Here is an 18,880-nt window from a genome sequence, read left to right as displayed (position 1 = left end):
GAAGCAGCAGATGATGGCTCAAGCACTCAAGTCCCTGCGACCCATGTGGAAGACTCAGATGGGAGTTCCAGGCTCCTGGCTCAGCCTGGCCCAGCCCAAGCTGTTGTAGTGATCTGGGAGTGCACCTGTAGTGATCTCGGATGGAAGATCTCTCTGTCACTCTGCCTTTCAAATAAATAAATAAGTTTTTTCCCTTTTTAAAAATTGTTATTAATATAAAGAGAACAGATTTCATAGGTACAATTCTAAGATAACCATACTTCCTCAGCCTTTCTTTCTTCCTCCCTTACCTCCCTCCTCCCTTTTAGTTTTTTCAAAAACATAATTTCAATGTACTCTATAATGACAGGCTAAATGTACCACTAACCATAATATTCAACAAAAACAGAAAGAAAACAGTTCCACAGGAGTATAAACAAGGGCTAAGAACAACAATCAAATCACAAGATCCCTTTTTCATTCCTATCTATTTTTTGTATTCCATATTAACTACTACATATCAGAGAAAACATGGGGTTTCTGTCTTTTGGGGACTGGCTTATTTCACTAAGCATAAAAACAAAATTATTCTTCTCAGTCAACAAGATCTAATAAACATACCCATGGGAAATAAAACTTGACTAAAAACAAAACATTAAAGACTTGTCCGTATAGCAAAATATCTAATATTAGGCTGGTGTGCACATTTACGTATCTTAAATACTATATTTTTCTTGGAAAAATCTTTTTTCAATATTTTATTTTTAAAGTTAACATTGTTATTATTTTTAAAGATTTATTTATTTATCAAGAGGCAGAATTACAGAGAGAAAGATCTTCCAACTGCTGGTTCACTTCCCAAATGGCTGCAACAGCCAGAGTTAGGCTGATCCAAAGTCAGGAGTCAGGAGCTTCTTCTGGGTCTTCCACATGGGTGCAGAGGCCCAAGGACTTGGACATCTACTGCTGCTTTCCCAGGCCATTAGCAGGGAACTGGATCAGAAGTGGAGCACCTGGGACTTGAACTGGTAAGCACATGAGATGCTAGTGCCACAGACAGAGGCTTAGCCTACTACGCCAGAGCACTGACCCCTATTTTCAGTATTTTAAAATAATATTCAAGATGATCAGAAAATTCAGACCAGCTAGTGTGTGACAGCACTGTGTCAGGAGCTGGTATGTAACAATCACTGCGTCACTTACTTCATTGCTCTCATTATATAAGAAAGTAGTTGATGGGCCTTGGCTCTGTGGCACAGCAAGTTAAAGACCTGGCCTGCAGCGCAGGCATCACATTGGTGCTGGTTTAAGACCTGGTTGTTTCACTCCAGATCCAGCTCCCTGCTATGGCCTGGGAAAGCAGCAGCAGATGGCCCAAGTCCTTGGGCCCCTGCACCCAAGTGGAAGACCCAGAAGAAGCTCCTGGCTCCTGGCTTCAGATCAGCTCAGCTCTGGAAATTGCGTTCATTTGAGGAGTGAACCAGCAGATGGAAGACACCCCCCCTCGCCCTCTGGCTCTACCTCTCTAAGTAACTCTTTCAAATAAATAAAATAAATCTTAAAAAGAAAAAAAAAAAAAAAAAGAAGGTAGTTGATATGGCAAGGATGAAAGGGAATTAAGAGGAAGGGTGTGACTGAGGAATGGGATGAGGGGTGATGTTCAAGGGAGAGGGTCTTGGAGATGAGCATGAGTTAGCAATGACCAGAGAGGAGGAGAGCGCACTGCAAACAGGTATAAAGGCTCAGAGGAAAACAAGTAGGGAACTAAGATGAACACAATGGTGGTGGTGCGATGGCTGAGGGAGAAGTAGTGTAAAGGTGATTGCAGGGGTCATGTGGCACCTGAAAGCTCATGGTAAGAAATGTGGATTTGGGGGTCAGTGCTGTGGTATGGTAGACTAGGCCTCCAACTGCGGTTGCCGGCATCCCGTAAGGGCGCCAGTTCGTCTCCTGGTTACTCCTCTTCCAATCCAGCTCTCTGTTGTGGTCTGGAAAAGTAGTGGAAGATGGTCCAAGTGTTTGGGCCCCTGCGCCCAAGTGGGAGACCCAGAAGAAGCTTCTGGCTCCTGGCTTCAGATCAGCCTAGCTCCGGCTGTTGCAGTCATTTGGGGAGTGAACCAGCAGAAGGAAGACCTGTCTCTCTGTCTTTCCCTCTCTGTGTCTGTGGCTCTATCTTCTCAAATAAATAAATAAATAAATCTTAAAAAAAAAATTAAAAAAAAAAAAACAGAAATGTGGATTTGGGGGCCAGTATTGTGGCATAAAAGGTGAAGACTACACCTGTGCTGCCGGCATCCCATATGGGTGCCAGTTCATGTCCAGTTACTCTACTTCTGATCTAGCTCCCTGCCAGTAGCCTGGGAAAAGCAGCACAGGGCAATTCAAGTGTCTAGGCCCCTGCCATCCACATGGGAGACTTGGATGAAGCTTCTGGCTTTGGCCTGGTCTGGTCCTGGTCATTGCAACCATCTGGAAAGTGAGCCAGTGGATGGAAGATCGATCGATCGTTGATCTCTCTCTCTCTCTCTCTCTCTCTCTCTCTCTGTAACTCTTTAAGATAAATAAATAAATCTTTGTTTAAAAAATGTGGATTTGACTCTCAAAGCATAGAAAGCCATGAAAGACTTAAAGATGGAAACTGACATCATCAAATTTATATTTTTAAAAATCATTCTGGCCTTACTTTGGATAAAAGACTACAGAGGGGACAAGAATGAGACTATTTTAGTAATCTAAGCTACAGCTAATGTTGCTTGGGACAGGGGTTGGAGGGTAGCAGCAGGCCTGGAGAAACATGCATTTTGAAGGCCTGGGAGAAGGCAGGCCTGTGCCATGATTTCAGAAAGGCTTGGGCAAGATGGTAAGTCACTCACAGAGATGGGCAGGCTGAGGTCATGGGAACAGATGTAGGTATAAAAGCAGGTAAAGGTTGTGGGGAAACAAACTGTAGGGAAATGATGCAGCTGGCTTCTAGCAGGGCAGTGTCCACTGGACGTCTTTTACAGTGAAACTTAACATGAAAACTAGTTAGCTGTATTGCCCAACTTCTCCTCAGGAATGTCTGGCTGTTCTGGTACAGACTCAGAGGCTAAAATGAGTTCATCCACAGGTGGAGGTATGCCAAGGAATGAAATGGAAGAAGGCAGCGGAGGTGCACAGACCCTGTCTACCTTCACAAGTCAGGGAAGAAAGGAGACAACGGTAGCATAAAGTAAATTCAACAAAAATTAGGGGCCAGGGCTGTGGCATAGTGTGTAAAGCTGCCACCTGCAGTGCCGGCATCCCATATGGACGCCGGTTCTAGTCCAGGCTGCTTCACTTCCAATCCAGCTCTCTGCTATGGCCTGAGAAAGCAGTAGAAGATGGCCGAAGTCCTTGGTCCCTGCACCCGCATAGGAAGACCTGGAGGAAGCTCCTGGCTCCTGGCTTTGAATCAGCACAGCTCCAGCTGTTGCAACCAAATGGAGAGTAAACCAGTGGATGGAAGACCTCTCTCCCTTTCTACCTCTCCTTCTCTCAGTGTAACTCTAACTTTCAAATAAATAAATTAATCTTTTAAAAAATTCAATAAAAAATAACAATCATCTCCATATGACCCAAAATACAGTAAAAAAAGACTATTCATCTACCGATCACCTAACAGACAGTTGTTTAAAGCAGTATCCAAAAACTACAATGCAGACAAATTGATTAATTTTAAGGCAAATTTTCCTTTTCTTGTAACTACTATAAAATTAAGCTATCCTACAGTAACATTTCCAAGCAGAATGAGTAAAAAAATCCTTACCTCATGATTATAATCCAGGATTCCTTTTAAAATTTTCTTTAAATTGCTTATCTGTTTAAAGAGAGAGAAAACAACTGAGTAAGAGATACAAATACAATTTAACATAAGAAATTTATGAGCCAACCAATCACTCTATATGAAGTATACTAAAGTTGAATAAAACTCATCTGAAAATCAAATACCCAAAATACTCTGAAATCAAAATTTTTTTAAATTTCAATTATTTGAGAGGCAGAGAAAGGAAAGAAGAAAGTGAGAGAGAGAGATCAATCTCCCATCCAATGATTCACTACCCAAATGTCCCAAATGGCTGGGATTGGGCTGAAGCAGAAGGTGGGAGTCAGGAACTCAATTTGGGTTCCCTACGTGGGTAGCAAGGACCAATACTATCACCTGTTATCTCTCAGTGTCTGCATTAGCGGGAAGCTGGAATCAGGAGTAGAGCCAGGACTTGAATCCAGGCACTACATCTTAATCTTTACACCAAATACCTATTCCTTAAAATCTTTCAAACAGAAGTTTATTGGAAAGACATAGTAACAGAGAAAGGGGGAAACACACATACATACACATACACACGGTCATCATCTAGTGGTCCACTCCCCAAGTGCCTAAAACAACCAGAGCTGGGCCAGGCCAATGCCAGGTGCCCAGAACTCCATCAGGGTCTCCCACATAGGGGCAAGGATCCAGGTACTTGGGTCCTCATCTACTGTTTCCCAAGTGTATTTGTAGGAGGTTGAATTGGAAACAAAGGAGTTATTCGATATGGGATGCAGGTGTCCCAAGCACTGGCTTAACCCACTGGCCACGATGCCTGCCCCAAGATCAAGTTGGCTCTCAAAAAGTTTGATTTCAAATTTGAAGTGCTCAATCTGTATTTGAAGAGGTCCTTGAACAGAAAAAGCAGAGCCTGGAGCTATTAAGTAAGAGTCTCTGCGAGGGCTGGTGCTGTGGAAGTGGGGGTAAATCCCGGCTGCTCCACTTCTGACCCAGCTCCCGCTAACGTGCCCAGGCAAGCAGCAAAGGATGACCCCTGTGGGCTCCTGAACCCACATGGGAAACCCGGAAGCTCCTGTCTTCGGATGGGCCCAGCTCTGGCTATTGTGGCTATTTGGGGAGTGACCCAGAGGAAAGAAGATCTAAAAAAAAAAAGTCACTGCAGTACAATCCAGTGGCAAAACATGGGAGAAAATAAACTAAAACTCTTGTGTATTTATTTTTTAAAAATGCATTAATAAAATTAATATACTTGAAAAACTGGGCTACACAATGAATCGTGTATGGTGTTCATTTTTCTCATATTTTAACATCTGAGTCTTATGAATCAATATAATTTAAAACGGCAGTTTTCCTCCATCACAGAAAGCTTTTTATTTCAACTTTAATCAGTGGCATCATAAAACAGAAGAAGTGTAACACAGGGTAAAACAAGAACACTAGAAATTTCAGCCTTGATATCATTCTCTATATCACTACCACTGCCACAGTCAAATGAAGATATGTGGAGGTTTCTTTGTGTGCACAGGGGGACGTGCAGCTCCCTCTCTGCTTAACAGTAAGTAGCACTGCTTTAAACATCCATGAATCATCATAAACATCTTACAACATTAAAAGGTAATCATTTCAATAGCCTGTTCTTGAAAGATTGCTTAAAAATTAAAACAGTGCCATTAGAAAGTTTCCATTTGGGATTGGCACTTGGTACAGCTGTGGCTTGGGGTGTCAACACCCCACATAGGATTGCCTGGGTTTGTGACCCAGCTCTGCTTCAGACTCCAGTTTCCTGCTAATGCACACCTCAGGAGACAGCAAGAGACAGTGCAGACAGCTGAGTCCCTGCCACCTGTGAGAGACCAACACTGAGTTCCAGCCTTCTGGCTTCAGCCTGGCCAGCCCCCGATGTTGTGGGCATTTGGGGGAGTAAGCCAGAGAACGGGAGATCTCTCTTTCTCTTTCAAACAAAAAGTTTCCATTCACTAACAATTTGAAAAAAAAAAAAAAAAAGGAATTATATTTGACAGACCTAAAACCTAACCAGTCAATACTTCTTATCGAACAGGTATCTTAGAGGAAACATAGAGACAAACCAAGTTTAGCATTTAAAGTCCATGTAGGAGACTAGGATGGAGCTCTGGACTGCTTTTCGGCCTAGATCAGCTCCAGGTGTTGTGGCCATTTGAGGAGTGAACCAAGGGATGGAAGATCTCTCTATCACTCTGCCTTTCAAATAAAAATAAGAAAACAATTCCTTTAAAAAGTCAACTAACAAATGATAGGGACACAGAACAGCAGGGGTAGTGTGGCTGCTGCTCCAAAGGCAGCACCTGTGGTGATGAATCAGTTCTGCCTCTTCATTGTGGTGATGTTATAGGAAGCCACAATTAAGACAGCATTTCACAAAGCACAGGACACAAAACAGTGCAGTAAGACTGAAATCAGAATGCAATGTGAACTGTGCCGATGTCCGTTCCCTAGTTTTGACACTGTATAACAGTTACACAAGATGTTACCACATGGGTGAAGGGCACACAGAACCTCTCTCTACATTTTTTTCTTTTGGTTTGCAACTCCCTGTGAACCTGTAGTTTAAAACATAAAGAAATAACTTACTAGGTTGCAACCACCATTTTTAAAAGTATAATGAAAACATTACTGTATAAATGGTAAAAAGGGAGTTTCAAAAATACTGAAACATAAGGTTACTAAGAAGGAAATGAGAGGCTGGCACTGTGGCACAGTAGGCTAAGCTTCCTCCTACAGCACTGGCACCCCATAATGGGCACCAGTTTGACACCTGGCTGCTCCACATCCGATCCAGCTCTCTGTTATGGCCTGGGAAAGCAGTGGAAGATGGCACCAGGGCTTGGGCCCCTGCACCCACGTGGGAGACCCAGAAGAAGCTCCTGGCTCCCAGCTTTGGATCTGTCCAGCTCCGGCCATTGCGGCCATTTTGGGAGTGAACCAGGGGATACAAGATCTGTCTCTCTGCCTCTGCCTCTAACTCTGCCTTTCAAATAAATAAATAAATCTTTAAATAAAAATAAGGAAATCAAAATGGTTTATCGTCTCAGTGTTTTGTTATTCTAAGTACTGGACATACTAACTTTATTTCTGTGAGATACACCCTGCTACCATCTTCATGGCCCCAAAGTCCATGCCTGCATCATCACGCTTTACTGACTTACATTCTGTCACATCAAGATGAGAAACTTCAGGTACTGCTAAGCTTCAATTCTGTGTTATATCACCATAGGTCACCTGAATTTCTAAAGCTTATTGGAGACATCAGACTTTAAAAAAATCAATACATATTATATACACACAGATCTCTTAAACAGATGGAAAAATAAAAATACCTTTAGCCTCCAATTATCTCCTACTTCGGTTTTGATTCTGTTTAGCCAGTTTTCATCAAAATATGCGGGATCTCTGCAAATAAGGAAAAGCTAATATATTAAGGTCATGTAGCTAGCAAGCTAAGAAAAACCCAAAAAACAAAGAAAACTGAATCTCAATCCATATCATCACTTACCTGAACCATAAAAATGTATTTGCCACATATCAGCCACTATAAAACTAAGTGCATGCTATTACAGATTTATCAAAACTTGACTGTTATTTTATAAAAATATGCATTTTATCACAAACTAAAAGGCAAAAAATGGTAATTTACATTTATTTTAAGAACAAGTTATAGATAAGTACATTAAACTAGAATTAATTATAGATAACACATGTATATTTAAAAAGTCAAAACCAACAACATGTTTTTAAATAGACAAAACAAATATATCACGGTAGGAAAGTGAGTTTTTCAGTTATTATTTTAATGACTTCACTTACCAGAAAGGTCACCAATAACATCATTGAATTCCAATTTTTTCAAACATTACAATTCTAATTTTTTCAAACCTATTTCCTCAGATGTAGTACTAGGCACCAAAGTTGGACACAATTTCTGTTTGCAAAAGGCTTAAAATCTAAGATAACTATGGTGTTAGCAAACATCAAAACAAGGATAGAATCTGAACTTAAATATTTTTCCTGGGAAAACCTCCTATGTTTCTCAATAAACACTAGGTAGTAAAGGAAAAAAAAAAACTTTAAAAAATAAACCAAATTTTAAAGACTAAGATATTAAATGATCTGTTTGAGACCATAATGGAACTCCAGTGCTGTCCTACTCCACAATTCCTAAGTCCAAGGTCAGTCAACTGGTCTTTTTTAAAGATTTATTTATTTATTTGAGAGGCAGAGTTAAAGACAGAGAGACAGACAGACAGAGATCTTCCACTCACTGATTCACTCCCCAAATGGCCACAGCTGGACCAGGCTGAAGCTAAGAGCCAAGAGCTTCTTACAGGTCACCCATGCACATGCAGGGGCCCAAGCACTCAGGCCATTCTCCACTGCTTTCCCAGGTGCATTAGCAGAAAGCCGGAACAGAAATGGAATTTGAACTGGTACCCAAATGGGATGCCAGCACTGCAGACAGTGGCTTAACCCACTACACCACAGCACCAGCCCCGAAGGTCTTTCCATAGCACCACAACTGTCTTTATTCAACCCGAAACAGAACACAGTGAAACAGATGTGTTTGAGAAAACTAGATCTCATCTATCACTCAACCTAATACATACAATCAGTACTATGCTTTATTCAAATTAGTTTTGAATGAAGCTGATTTAAATGTTACTTAGAATTTTTAGCTTTTATTATGAAAAGGAAAATGTACAGCTAATAACTGTATAAGAAAGAACAGCTACAACGAAGTTGCCTTTTTAGAAATCTGTTGGGACGACTTTTGATGCCTGTGTTATGTCACCTGATAACATACTAACTTTACTGTCTCTGTGTCAACTTAAAAACAGCTTTATTAAGATGTAATATAATTTACCCATTACAATGCATTTTAGCATACAGTACTCACAGAACTACACAACAGTCATACAATCTAATCTCAGAGAATTCCCATCTTCCCAAAAGCAAACTATGTATCCATTAACTGTCCCTCCCATTTTCTCCTCTAGTTCTCGGAAACCACTAATCTACTTTCTGTCTATAGATCTGCCTATTCTGGATGCTTTATAGAAATGAAATCAAACATATGTGGTCTCTTTGGCTTCTTTCACATAGCACATTTTTAAGGTTTATCCATACTGTAGCACATATTAGCACTTCATTCTTTTCTGTGGCTGAACAGTATTCCACTTACAGATATATAGTCTTGCACCCCATAATGAAATACTGATCACATAAATGATAGTGGTCCCTCAAGAAGTAAATCAGCTGGTAACTCTGGAGCCATTATAAGTTGTGTGAACACTATGTTCACACAATGATGCCATCACACAGAAACGCCATTTCTTAGAAAGTATTTCCATTGTTAAGCAGTGCGTGAGTATATGACATTTTGTTTATCCATTCATCAACTGATGTACATTTGAGTTGTTTCCACATTTTGGCTATTATGAACAATGATGCTTCCTTTTTTTATGTGATCCTTGATTAATTTTTTAAAGATTTATCACCTTATTTGAAAGACAGTTACAGAGAGGCAGAGACTGACAGAGGTCTTCCATCCACTGGTCCACGCCCCAAATGGCTGCAATGGCCAGAGCTGTGCTGATCTAAAGCCAGGACCCAGGAGCCTCCTCCAGATCCCCAACATGGGTGCAGGGGCCCAAGGACTCAGACCATCTTCTACTAATTTCCCAGGCCATAGAAGACAGCTGGATCGGAAGCAGAGTAGCCAGGACTCAAACTGGCACCCATATGGGATGCCTGCACTGCAGGCGGTGGCTTTACCAGCTACACCACAGCGCCGGCCCCATGATGCTTCTTAAACACTCCTATACCAGCTTCTGTCTATACTGTCGCTCCCCCTCTTCATGGAGGAACGACACAGGACCCTGCGCTGTTCTTTTGTCTGCCCGGCCTTCCCCGGGTTTGCTGCTGGTTCTTCCCGGGTTGGCTACTATCCCTTCCACCTCCGTGGAAGGGCAGTTCCCCCTGGCCACATTCCCCACTTCCGCAGGGGAGCGGCACACCGCCGGCCGGCTCTCTCGGGGGCTGCACAGGTGTTCCTTCAGATGTTCCCCTTAGATGTTCCTGGTGCATGCCGTCTCTCTCCTCCTTTATAGTCCTCCTCTGCCAATCCCAACTCGGCTGCCCACACGCTGAGCACGCTGAGCACGCTGCTCTCCTCCAATCAGGAGCAAGTCCTACAGTTTATTGGCTAAACTGGAGGCAGCTGTGTGGAAGCTGTTTTCTTCTCTCCCAGCGCCATATTGTGGGAGAGCAGATGCATAGAATAAGTCTTAATTCCAGTAACAGTATAGTCCGAGTTGCTCCCCACATATACGTGTGTGTTTCATTTGGGTACGAGCCTAGGAGTGGGACTACTGAGTCCCATCGTAACTCTATGTTTAGCATCTGAAGCACAGCCAAATTGTTTTCCAAAAGCAGTTGCATCATCTGGCATTCCTGCTGGCAATGTACGTGGGTTCCAATTTCTCCAAACTTTTGCCAATACTTGTAATTATTTGTCTTTTTAGTTACAGCAATCCTAGTGCATTTGAAATGGTATCTCCCTGTGGTTTAGATTTGCAGTTTTCTAATGCCTAAGGATGCTAAGCATCTATTCATGTGATTACTGATCATCTGTGTGTATCCTTTTTGGAAAAATATCAGTTCAGATTATTTGCCCATTGAAAAATTTCTTATGAAACCTTAGGAGTTTTGTTGCTAATTTTATTTTAATATTCAGGACAAAAAGACATACAATGTGTAAATATTGTCTCACATTCTGATCTTTTCACTTTCTTTGTGGCATATATTGCATACATATATTTATTTTTAAAATATTTTATTTGAGAGAGGCAAAGACAGAGTGAATGAGCCAGCTCTCTCATCTAGTGGTTCACTCTCCAAATGCCCTCAAGGGCTGGGGTAAAAGCCACAAGCTGGAAACACAATCCAGTCTTGTACTTGGGTGGCAGGTGAGCCATCACTACTGCCTCCCAGGGTTTGCATTGGCAGGAAACTGTCCCCTGGAGCTAGAGGTAGGAATTAATTCATGTGCTCCAATATTAGGCCAAATACCTACTCCCAAAGGTTTTTTTTTTTATCTTTATTTTTAAGATTTGTTTATTTATTTGAAAGTCAGAGTTACACAGAGAAGGAGAGGCAGAGAGAGAGAGAGAGAGAGGGAGGGAGGGAGGCAGGGAGGGAAGGGTCTTCCATCCGCTGGTTCACTCCCCAGTTGGCCGCCAACGGCTGGAGCTGCGCCGATCCAAAGCCAGGAGCCAGGAGTTTCCTCCAGGTCTCCCACGTGGGTGCATCTTCTACTGCTTTCCCAGGCCATGGCAGAGAGCTGGATTGGAAGTGGAGCAGCCGGGACTCAAACCAGTGCCCATATGGGATGTTGGCAATGCAGGTTACCCACTACGCAACAGTGTGGGGCCCGAAGGTTTTCAATTTTGATTAAGTTCAATGTATCTATTTTGTACGGTGGTGTCATATCTAAGTCACAAAGATTTACTCCTATATTTTCTTTTACCAGTCTTACCTAGTTTTACATGTGGGTCTTCTATGTGGGTCTCTGATCAATGTGTACTTAGTAGGAAGAGCGCTGGCTTCACTGTATGCATGTGGCTAGTCACACTCATCTATTTTTGTGTCAGGTTTAATTTAGTGTTTTTAGCATAGAATCTTAACGATAACAACAAAACTTACAACAAAAATTAAAAAAAATAATAAAACAAAAAAATAGATGAGGTTCCTTTGTTAAAAGAAACCAATCTGAACAAACTTAGACAAAAAGGGCGGCTTACCAAAAGATCACTGAGGGACAATATGGTACTAAGAGAGTTGGGTCTCACAAAGCACTGCAGTAAGGGTGCAGACAGTGCTCATCTCCTGACATTACTCCATTTCTTTCTGTGCATCTACACCATTATTCTCTCTATAAACCAACTTTTTTCTGTTTCTTCCATACACAATTGGTTACATCCACGTTCCATGTCTTTATCATTTCGGTCAACCAATTAAAGAGTCATTTGAGTCCAAATTTTAAAACCCAAGAAAAGGGGCTGGCGCTGTGGCATAGCAGGTAAAGCTGCAGCCTGCAGTGCCAGCATTCTGTATGGGTGCCAGTTCGAGCCCCAGTTGCTGCACTTCTGATCCAGCTCTCTGCCATGGCCTGGGAAAGCAGCAGAAGATGGCCCAACAAAGGTCTTAAACAGACATTTTTCAAAAGAGGAAATTCAAACAGCCAACAAATACATGAAAAGTGCTAAGGATCACTAGCCATCAGGGAAATACAAATTAAAACCACAATGAGGTTTACCTCACTCCAGTTAGAATGGCTTTCATACAGAAATCAACAAACAAATGCTGGTGAGGAAATAGGGAAAAAGGTACCCTAATCCACTGTTAGTGGGAATGTAAACTGGTAAAGCCACTATGGAAGACAGTATTTACTCAAGGGAAATGATATTAGTATATGAAAGAGTCATCTGCACCCCTCATGTTTACTGCAGCTCAATTCACAATAGCTAGGACATGGAATCAATCCAAGTGCCCATCAACTGAAGACTGGATAAAGAAATTATGGGATATGTACACTATGGAATACTACACAGAGAAAATTAAAATGAAATCCAGTCATTTACTATGAAACAGAAGAATCTGGAAAACATCATACTTAGTGAAATAAGCCAGTCCCAAAGAGACAAATACCACATGTTCTCCCTAACCTGTGATAACTAAGAATATGGTAAAAAGTGAAACTGACACTTTGAGAAGCAAAGACTTGAATAGTCCTTGTCTTGACTGTTGAAGAACAGTTTTTTGTACTATTTGTCAAACTTTTTACTTAACAGAGTTAAACATGTGTGTATAAAGTCAACTGAAAATAGATCTCAGCAAAAACCAAGAGTGAGAATAAGAGAGGGAGGAGGTAGAGGGGTTGGGAGTAAGGGTGGAAGGGCAGGCACGATGGGAAGAATCACCATGTTCCTAAGGTTGTAACTACGAAGAGTATGAAGTTTGTAACTGTAAACCTGTATAGTTCTACACAGATTCCTATGGACTTACTTCTAAGGGTACAGTTTAAAAACTTGCCATGGGACCCTAAATCCCCTTAAGCTGGGTGGTAAAAATACCATCTGAAGTGTTAAAGTGATCATATGGATAGGATTAAGGATCTGGTAATAATAACAGAATTAAAAAGGAGTGGCTGCTCCAACATGGAAAGCAGTCCACACAGCAGACTCATAGAATGGCAATCACTTTACATAGCACCCTGACCTCAGAATCAGCCCTTAAGGCATTCTGGTCTGGCTGAAAAGCCCACGAGAGCATGGAAAGCCAAGACACTGTGGCAAAAAATGAAGGACCTCGGTGGGTGAAATCCCAGTGGAAAGAAGTGATCATCAAAGAAGAAGATACTTTTCTCTGAGGGGAGGAGAGAACTTCCACTTTGCTTATGGCCTTGCCTAAATACTTATGGAGTTTGTGGATTCAAAAGGCTTCCATAGCCTAGGCAGCTCATGTCAAGAACCTCGGGTGATCACTGATGTCATAAGAGTGTTAATTGTTACATTAATAAGAGTCACTATGCACTAATTTCCTATTCAGGACCTCTGTCCTCAAAGAGTTGTATTATAATTATGTGTAAGTACTCCGAAAAGATGTATCATTCTTGGGTGCTTCATTAAAGTTAATAAAGTTTCTTAAAAAAAAAAAAAAAGTAGTAAAATTAACTTCAAGATGCAATGACTTTGAACAGCCCTTGTCTCAACTGTTGAGAAACTTTTTGTTTTGTTTTTTACTGTGCAAATTGTTGAACTCTTTACTTAGTACAGAGTTGCTTTTCTGCAAATAAAGTTAATTAGAAAAGGATCTTAGAGGAGAATGGGACTGGGAATGGGAGAGGGAGGAGGAGGAGGGGTGGGAGAGTGAGTAGGATGGTGGGTATAATGGGAAGAATCATTATATTCCTAAAGTTGTACTTACGAAATGCATGAAGTCTGTATTCCTTAAATAAGAAGGTTTCTTTGGAGGGGGAAAAAAATAAATTGATTAGATTAAAAAAAAAAAAAAAAGGAAAGAAAAGATGGCCCGTGTCCTTGGGCCCTTGTACCCATGTGGGAGACCAGGAAGAAGCTCCTGGTTTTGGATTGGTGCAGCTTTGGCTGTTGCAGCCATCTAGGGAGTGAACCATTGGATAGAAGACTGACCTCTCGACCTCCCTCCCTCTCTCCTCTCTCCTCCCTCTCCCTCTCACCTCTCTCTTTGTCTTTCAAATAGATAAATAAATCTTAAAAAAAAAAAAATAAAACCTAAGGAAAATCCAAATAATCCAGTTGGAGTGTTTTGCATCCTGGGCTGTTAGTAGGACACACATGATGCTGAGGGAAGGAGGACAGCACCTGTCAGGAAAGGTGAGTTACCAGAGAAAGGCATGCTGTAAACAGGGCAGACATCACCCAAAAATGTTCTTATAAAACCTCTAACAAGGGGTGGTGTTGTGGTACAGTGGGTTAAGCTGTCACTTACCACGCTAGCATCCCATACTAAAGTATGGATTTAAGTCTCTGATGCACTGCTTCTGATCCAGGTTAGGGCTCACGTGCCTGGGAGGCAAATGATGGCCCAAGTACTTGGGCATCCGCCACCCACATGGGAGACCAGGATGGAGTTCCTAACTTCTGGTTTCGCTGGCAGTTGTGACCATTTGGGGAGGGAATCAGTGGATGGAACATCTCTTAGATGAAAGATCTCTGTCTCTATCTCTTACTGTTTTCTCCTTCTCTGTTACTCTGCCCTTCAAATAAAAAAATTTTAAAAGAAACCCTCTAAAAAAAGTAGACAATTTGAAGAAAATAATATGAATTCAACTAAAATAATAAGAATTATAAAAATCAATTCAAAAGTTCAAAAATAGTCAATGTCATTTTTGTTAGGTAACCTAAAAAACTACAATCTAAAAATTACGGTCCTTGGCAATCAAGTATTAATTCTTTCCAATCAAAAAAAGACTCGCAAGGAGGATAATCTGTGAGTCAGATACTCTGTGGCTGAAACAGGGAGGAGGACATGGGGGCAGTTCCTGTTATCTCAAGGCCTACTGGATATGGGTTTGGTTCTTCTTGCTCTCAAGATAAACAGATTCCCTGCCTGGACCAGGCTCATACCAGAGTAGGAAGTCAAGCCTGATCTAGATGAACTAGAGTTCTTTACACATTCACTGTGCTACATTAGCAAGCTAAATGACACACCAGCCACCACAACAGGAAACACTGGGTCACATAAAGAGGGGCAGCTGGGGGGAGGGGAGCAATTGTAATCCATAAGCTGTTCTTTGGAAATTTATATTTACTAAATAAAAGTGGTTTTTTTGGTTTTTTTTTTGTTGTTGTTGTTGTTGTTGTTTTGTTTTGTTTTTTAAAAAAAGGCCAGTGCTGCGGCTCAATAGACTAATCCTATGCCTGCAGCGCCGCCAGCAACCGGGTTCTAGTCCCGGTCGCCCCTCTTCCTGTCCAGCTCTCTGCTGTGGCCCGGGAGTGCAGTGGAGGATGGCCCAAGTGCTTGGGCCCTGCACCCGCACGGGAGACCAGGAGTAGCACATGGCTCCTGGCTTCGGATCAGTGCGGTACGCCAGCTGCAGCGGCCATTGGAGGGTGAACCAATGGAAAAGGAAGACCTTTCTCTCTGTCTCTCTCTCTCACTGTCCACTCTGCCTGTCAAAAAAAGAGTGGTAGCTACATTCTGAGAAATCTGGTTCTGTTTCTTAACATGACATTTTTATTAGAAAACCTGTATTATTTTTAAAATAAATGTCAGTTCTTGGCATTAAATAACATGTGTAGAAGGCCATTGGTTTGGACTGAGCTCCCACACTGGGCCCAACAAAACAGACCTCAACTGTCCCTCAGCTGAAGTTCACAACAACCAGCTGAAACTAAGCTGCTTATCTGACCTGAGCATCGGGAGAGAGCTGGACTGAGAGGATAGCCAAATCCCCAAACAAGCCAGCTTTAGCTTCAAGATAAAGAAGTCCCCTTTGCTTTCACCTTTACAAGGAAAGTAACTCTGAAATGACCTATCTACTTTCCAGTTTCTACTTCTGCTTTCTGTCAATAAAACCAACCCCCTCTGCCTGGTGCATTGGAACACTCACTTTACTTTATAGAATGAAGTACTGTCTAATTCTAGAACCATGAATAAAAGCCAATAAAGACCTTTAAATTACATTTGTTGTAATTTTGTCCTTGGACTGTAGGTATGACTATTGCCTAATGACTTTTTAATTATCTAAAATAACCATCTTGGTAGTCTGCCACTAAATGTGTATTACAGAGTTAACTATAATAAGTTTCACATCCATAATGACAACAAAATACAGCAAATTATGCTTAGCTCCTATTGAGCAATGCAAGTACACAGGCATTGATCCTAGTTAAACCAGAGAGTTTAGGGTTCTATAAAAATAGATATCCAGTGATAAGGCATTCCACTGTCTACAACTTGACCTTCAATTTGATCACAATTGGACTTTTCTGTATTTTTTCCACCTTTTTTTTTTTAAGAGATTTTATTTATTTGAGGCAGAAAGAGAGAGAGAGAAGGTCTTCTACCTGCTGGTTCACTCTCAAAATGGCCACAATGGCCAGAGCTGGGCCAATCCAAAGTCAGGAGTGGGGAGCTTGTTCCAGGTCTCCCACGTGGATAAAGGGGCCCAGGCCCTTGGGCCATCTTCACTGCTTTCCCAGGCAATAGCAGAGAGCTGGATCAGAAGTGGAACAGCTGGGACATGAACAGGCACCCAAACGGTATGCTGGAGCCACAGGCGGAGGCTTCGACAACTACACCACAGAGCCAGACCCTTTTGTCCCCCTTCCTTAAACTTTGAAGCACCACTTTTTACTTCTGTCCTTTCTGTTTCAGTCAGCATGAGGTTATAATTGTCATCCCTGGTTCCTGACACTCATTTCCTAAAACCTTTGGAATTTTGAGTTAGGACAGAAATGTCTTGTAATTCATAATGAGCCCTTCTGGACCACACCAGTATTTATTTTATACTAATGTGATTTATTGTGGGGTTACCTAGATAGCTTCAAGATGGGGTCTGATGCCAGAACAACCAATTCCATGATTAAAGGTTAAACTTTCAACCCTTACCTTGACATCCAGCAAGGGGAGAGGGAATGGAGATTGAGTTTCACATGGCCAATGATTTCATTCATGCCTCCTGTATCCAAACCCCAAATAAATTTAAAGGTTGGGCATTTGGCCTAGCAGTTAATGTGCCCATCAGGACACCAGCATCCCACATTAGAAAGCCTGGGTCTGATCCCCTGCTCCAGCTCCTGATTCCAGTTTCCTGCTAAGACACTCTGGGAGGCAACAGGTAATGGCTCAAGTAATTGTGATCCTGCCATCCACATGTGAGACCTGCATCGAGTTCTCTGCTCCTGGCTTCAGTGTCTGCTAAGCCTTTACCAGAATGCTAGTCAAGAAGCTGCAAGAACCCGATCTGGTAAGAGTTTTCAACATACAATGTATGGAAGTGTGTGTTGACTGAGCAGGTAGGGCCCTCTGCTCCCTCTTTCCTATATCCTGCACACTCCCCTAACCCTTGATATAAAAGCTCTAGCAAACTGCTTCTCAGCGAGGCAGTTTGTTTAGGGAACTCTAACTGTCCACTGTCTCCTTACTTGTCACAAGTAAATAAATCTCTCCTGAGAAACTCCCATTTGAAACTAAACACCTGACAATACTCCAAGAGAACAGACCCCTGTATCTGCTAATAGCATTCCTCCTTAATCTCTCATTACATTCATCTTCAATGTTCCCTAAACTAAGCTCATGACACATCCACACTCCTCCAAATGGATCTCTTTCCTTTTTCCCACATCAATGTGTTTGCTTAAGTCAGAAAATTAAAAGTCAATTTCAACATCTCCCTTCACTAACCCCATACTAATCATCAAAATCTGCTGGTAGCTAGCATTCCATCTTCATTTTGTACCATGCTCCTCCTCTGCATTAGCCACTTAAACATAGCAGTGTTCACATATCCCATCATCCTTCAGAACTTCTGCATACGTCCTGCCCTCTGCTAAGAAATCTGTTAAGAATCATCTTCAGATCCAACTTATCTCTACTTCCTCAGGTGAAATGCTCATGATTTCCTAGACTAAGCTAAATATGCCTCTTACAAACCTTCATAACACTGTATACTGCTCCTCTGTTGAATTTGTTACCATATCAGTTTTATTTTCTTAGTTAATTAAAATCAGGTCCTCCCCATATTATAAACTCCTCAACTCCCTTAGGAAGATACATCCTTGTATAACCAGTGCTGGACACAAAATAGCCATTCGATCAACATCAAATGAATACAGAAGTAATAAAATGTTGCTGAGGATGCTTATATTACACAGCTGCTCAATATATTCTCCAATAATGTGGATAAATCGCACAGACATTAGCTTGCATGAGAGACAAAGGAGTATATATACAGTATTATTCCACTTTTAAGATGTCCAAGAACAGGCAAAAATAGTCAATGGTGTCGAAATCAGAATCATGGCTATCTCTGGCATTAAGATGTATTGATTAGGAAGGAGCATATAAAGGGAGCCATCAGGATCAGAAATTTCTATACAAGCTCAATCTGGTGACAGTTACAAGGAGATATGCACCTATGAGTAAAATCTGTCATTTTTTAAAGATACTTTTCTATATATGTCATATTGCAACAAAAGGAAGACAATCTAGTGAAAAATAAAAGTAGACAACTAAAGTACTGAGGAGAAATATGCCCACAAGACCATGGCATGTTGAAACAATCACTTTATAGAACCCAATTTTCACTGCAAATGAACAAATTAGAATGTTTATATTCATATGTTACAAAGCGATGTTATATGTGCATACCATGTGGACTGATTAAATCAAGGTGGTCAGCATCCATCACCTCAAATACTTTTTTTCACTATGAGAACATTTGAAATTTACTCATTATTATCAACTATAGTACCATGCTGTGAAATAAATATTAACAAACTTAAGTTTTATACTCTAACCATCATCTGTCCA

The 18,880-nt window shown here is 41.4% G+C and overlaps 1 protein-coding gene across 3 annotated transcripts in view; it reads right to left on the bottom strand.

The window, feature by feature from the left end:
* Positions 1–18,880, bottom strand: part of HOOK3 (hook microtubule tethering protein 3) — a 125,696-nt gene that overhangs the window by 93,541 nt on the left and 13,275 nt on the right. For all 3 annotated transcript variants that reach the window (XM_002720760.6, XM_051832317.3, XM_089325942.1), the window contains exons 3-4: positions 7,126–7,198; positions 3,767–3,817 (exon numbers count right to left, since the gene is read on the bottom strand). In XM_002720760.6, coding sequence (XP_002720806.1) covers positions 3,767–3,817; positions 7,126–7,198 — 124 coding nt within the window. The remainder of the gene's footprint in view (positions 1–3,766; positions 3,818–7,125; positions 7,199–18,880) is intronic.

This window comes from Oryctolagus cuniculus, chromosome 2, assembly GCF_051225735.1.
Source record: "Oryctolagus cuniculus isolate XC-2025 breed Fujian yellow rabbit chromosome 2, ASM5122573v1, whole genome shotgun sequence".
In the NCBI taxonomy this organism is placed as follows: domain Eukaryota; kingdom Metazoa; phylum Chordata; class Mammalia; order Lagomorpha; family Leporidae; genus Oryctolagus; species Oryctolagus cuniculus.
The sequence above is the reverse complement of the archived record's forward strand: the minus strand, read 5'-3'. Positions and strand labels throughout refer to the sequence as shown.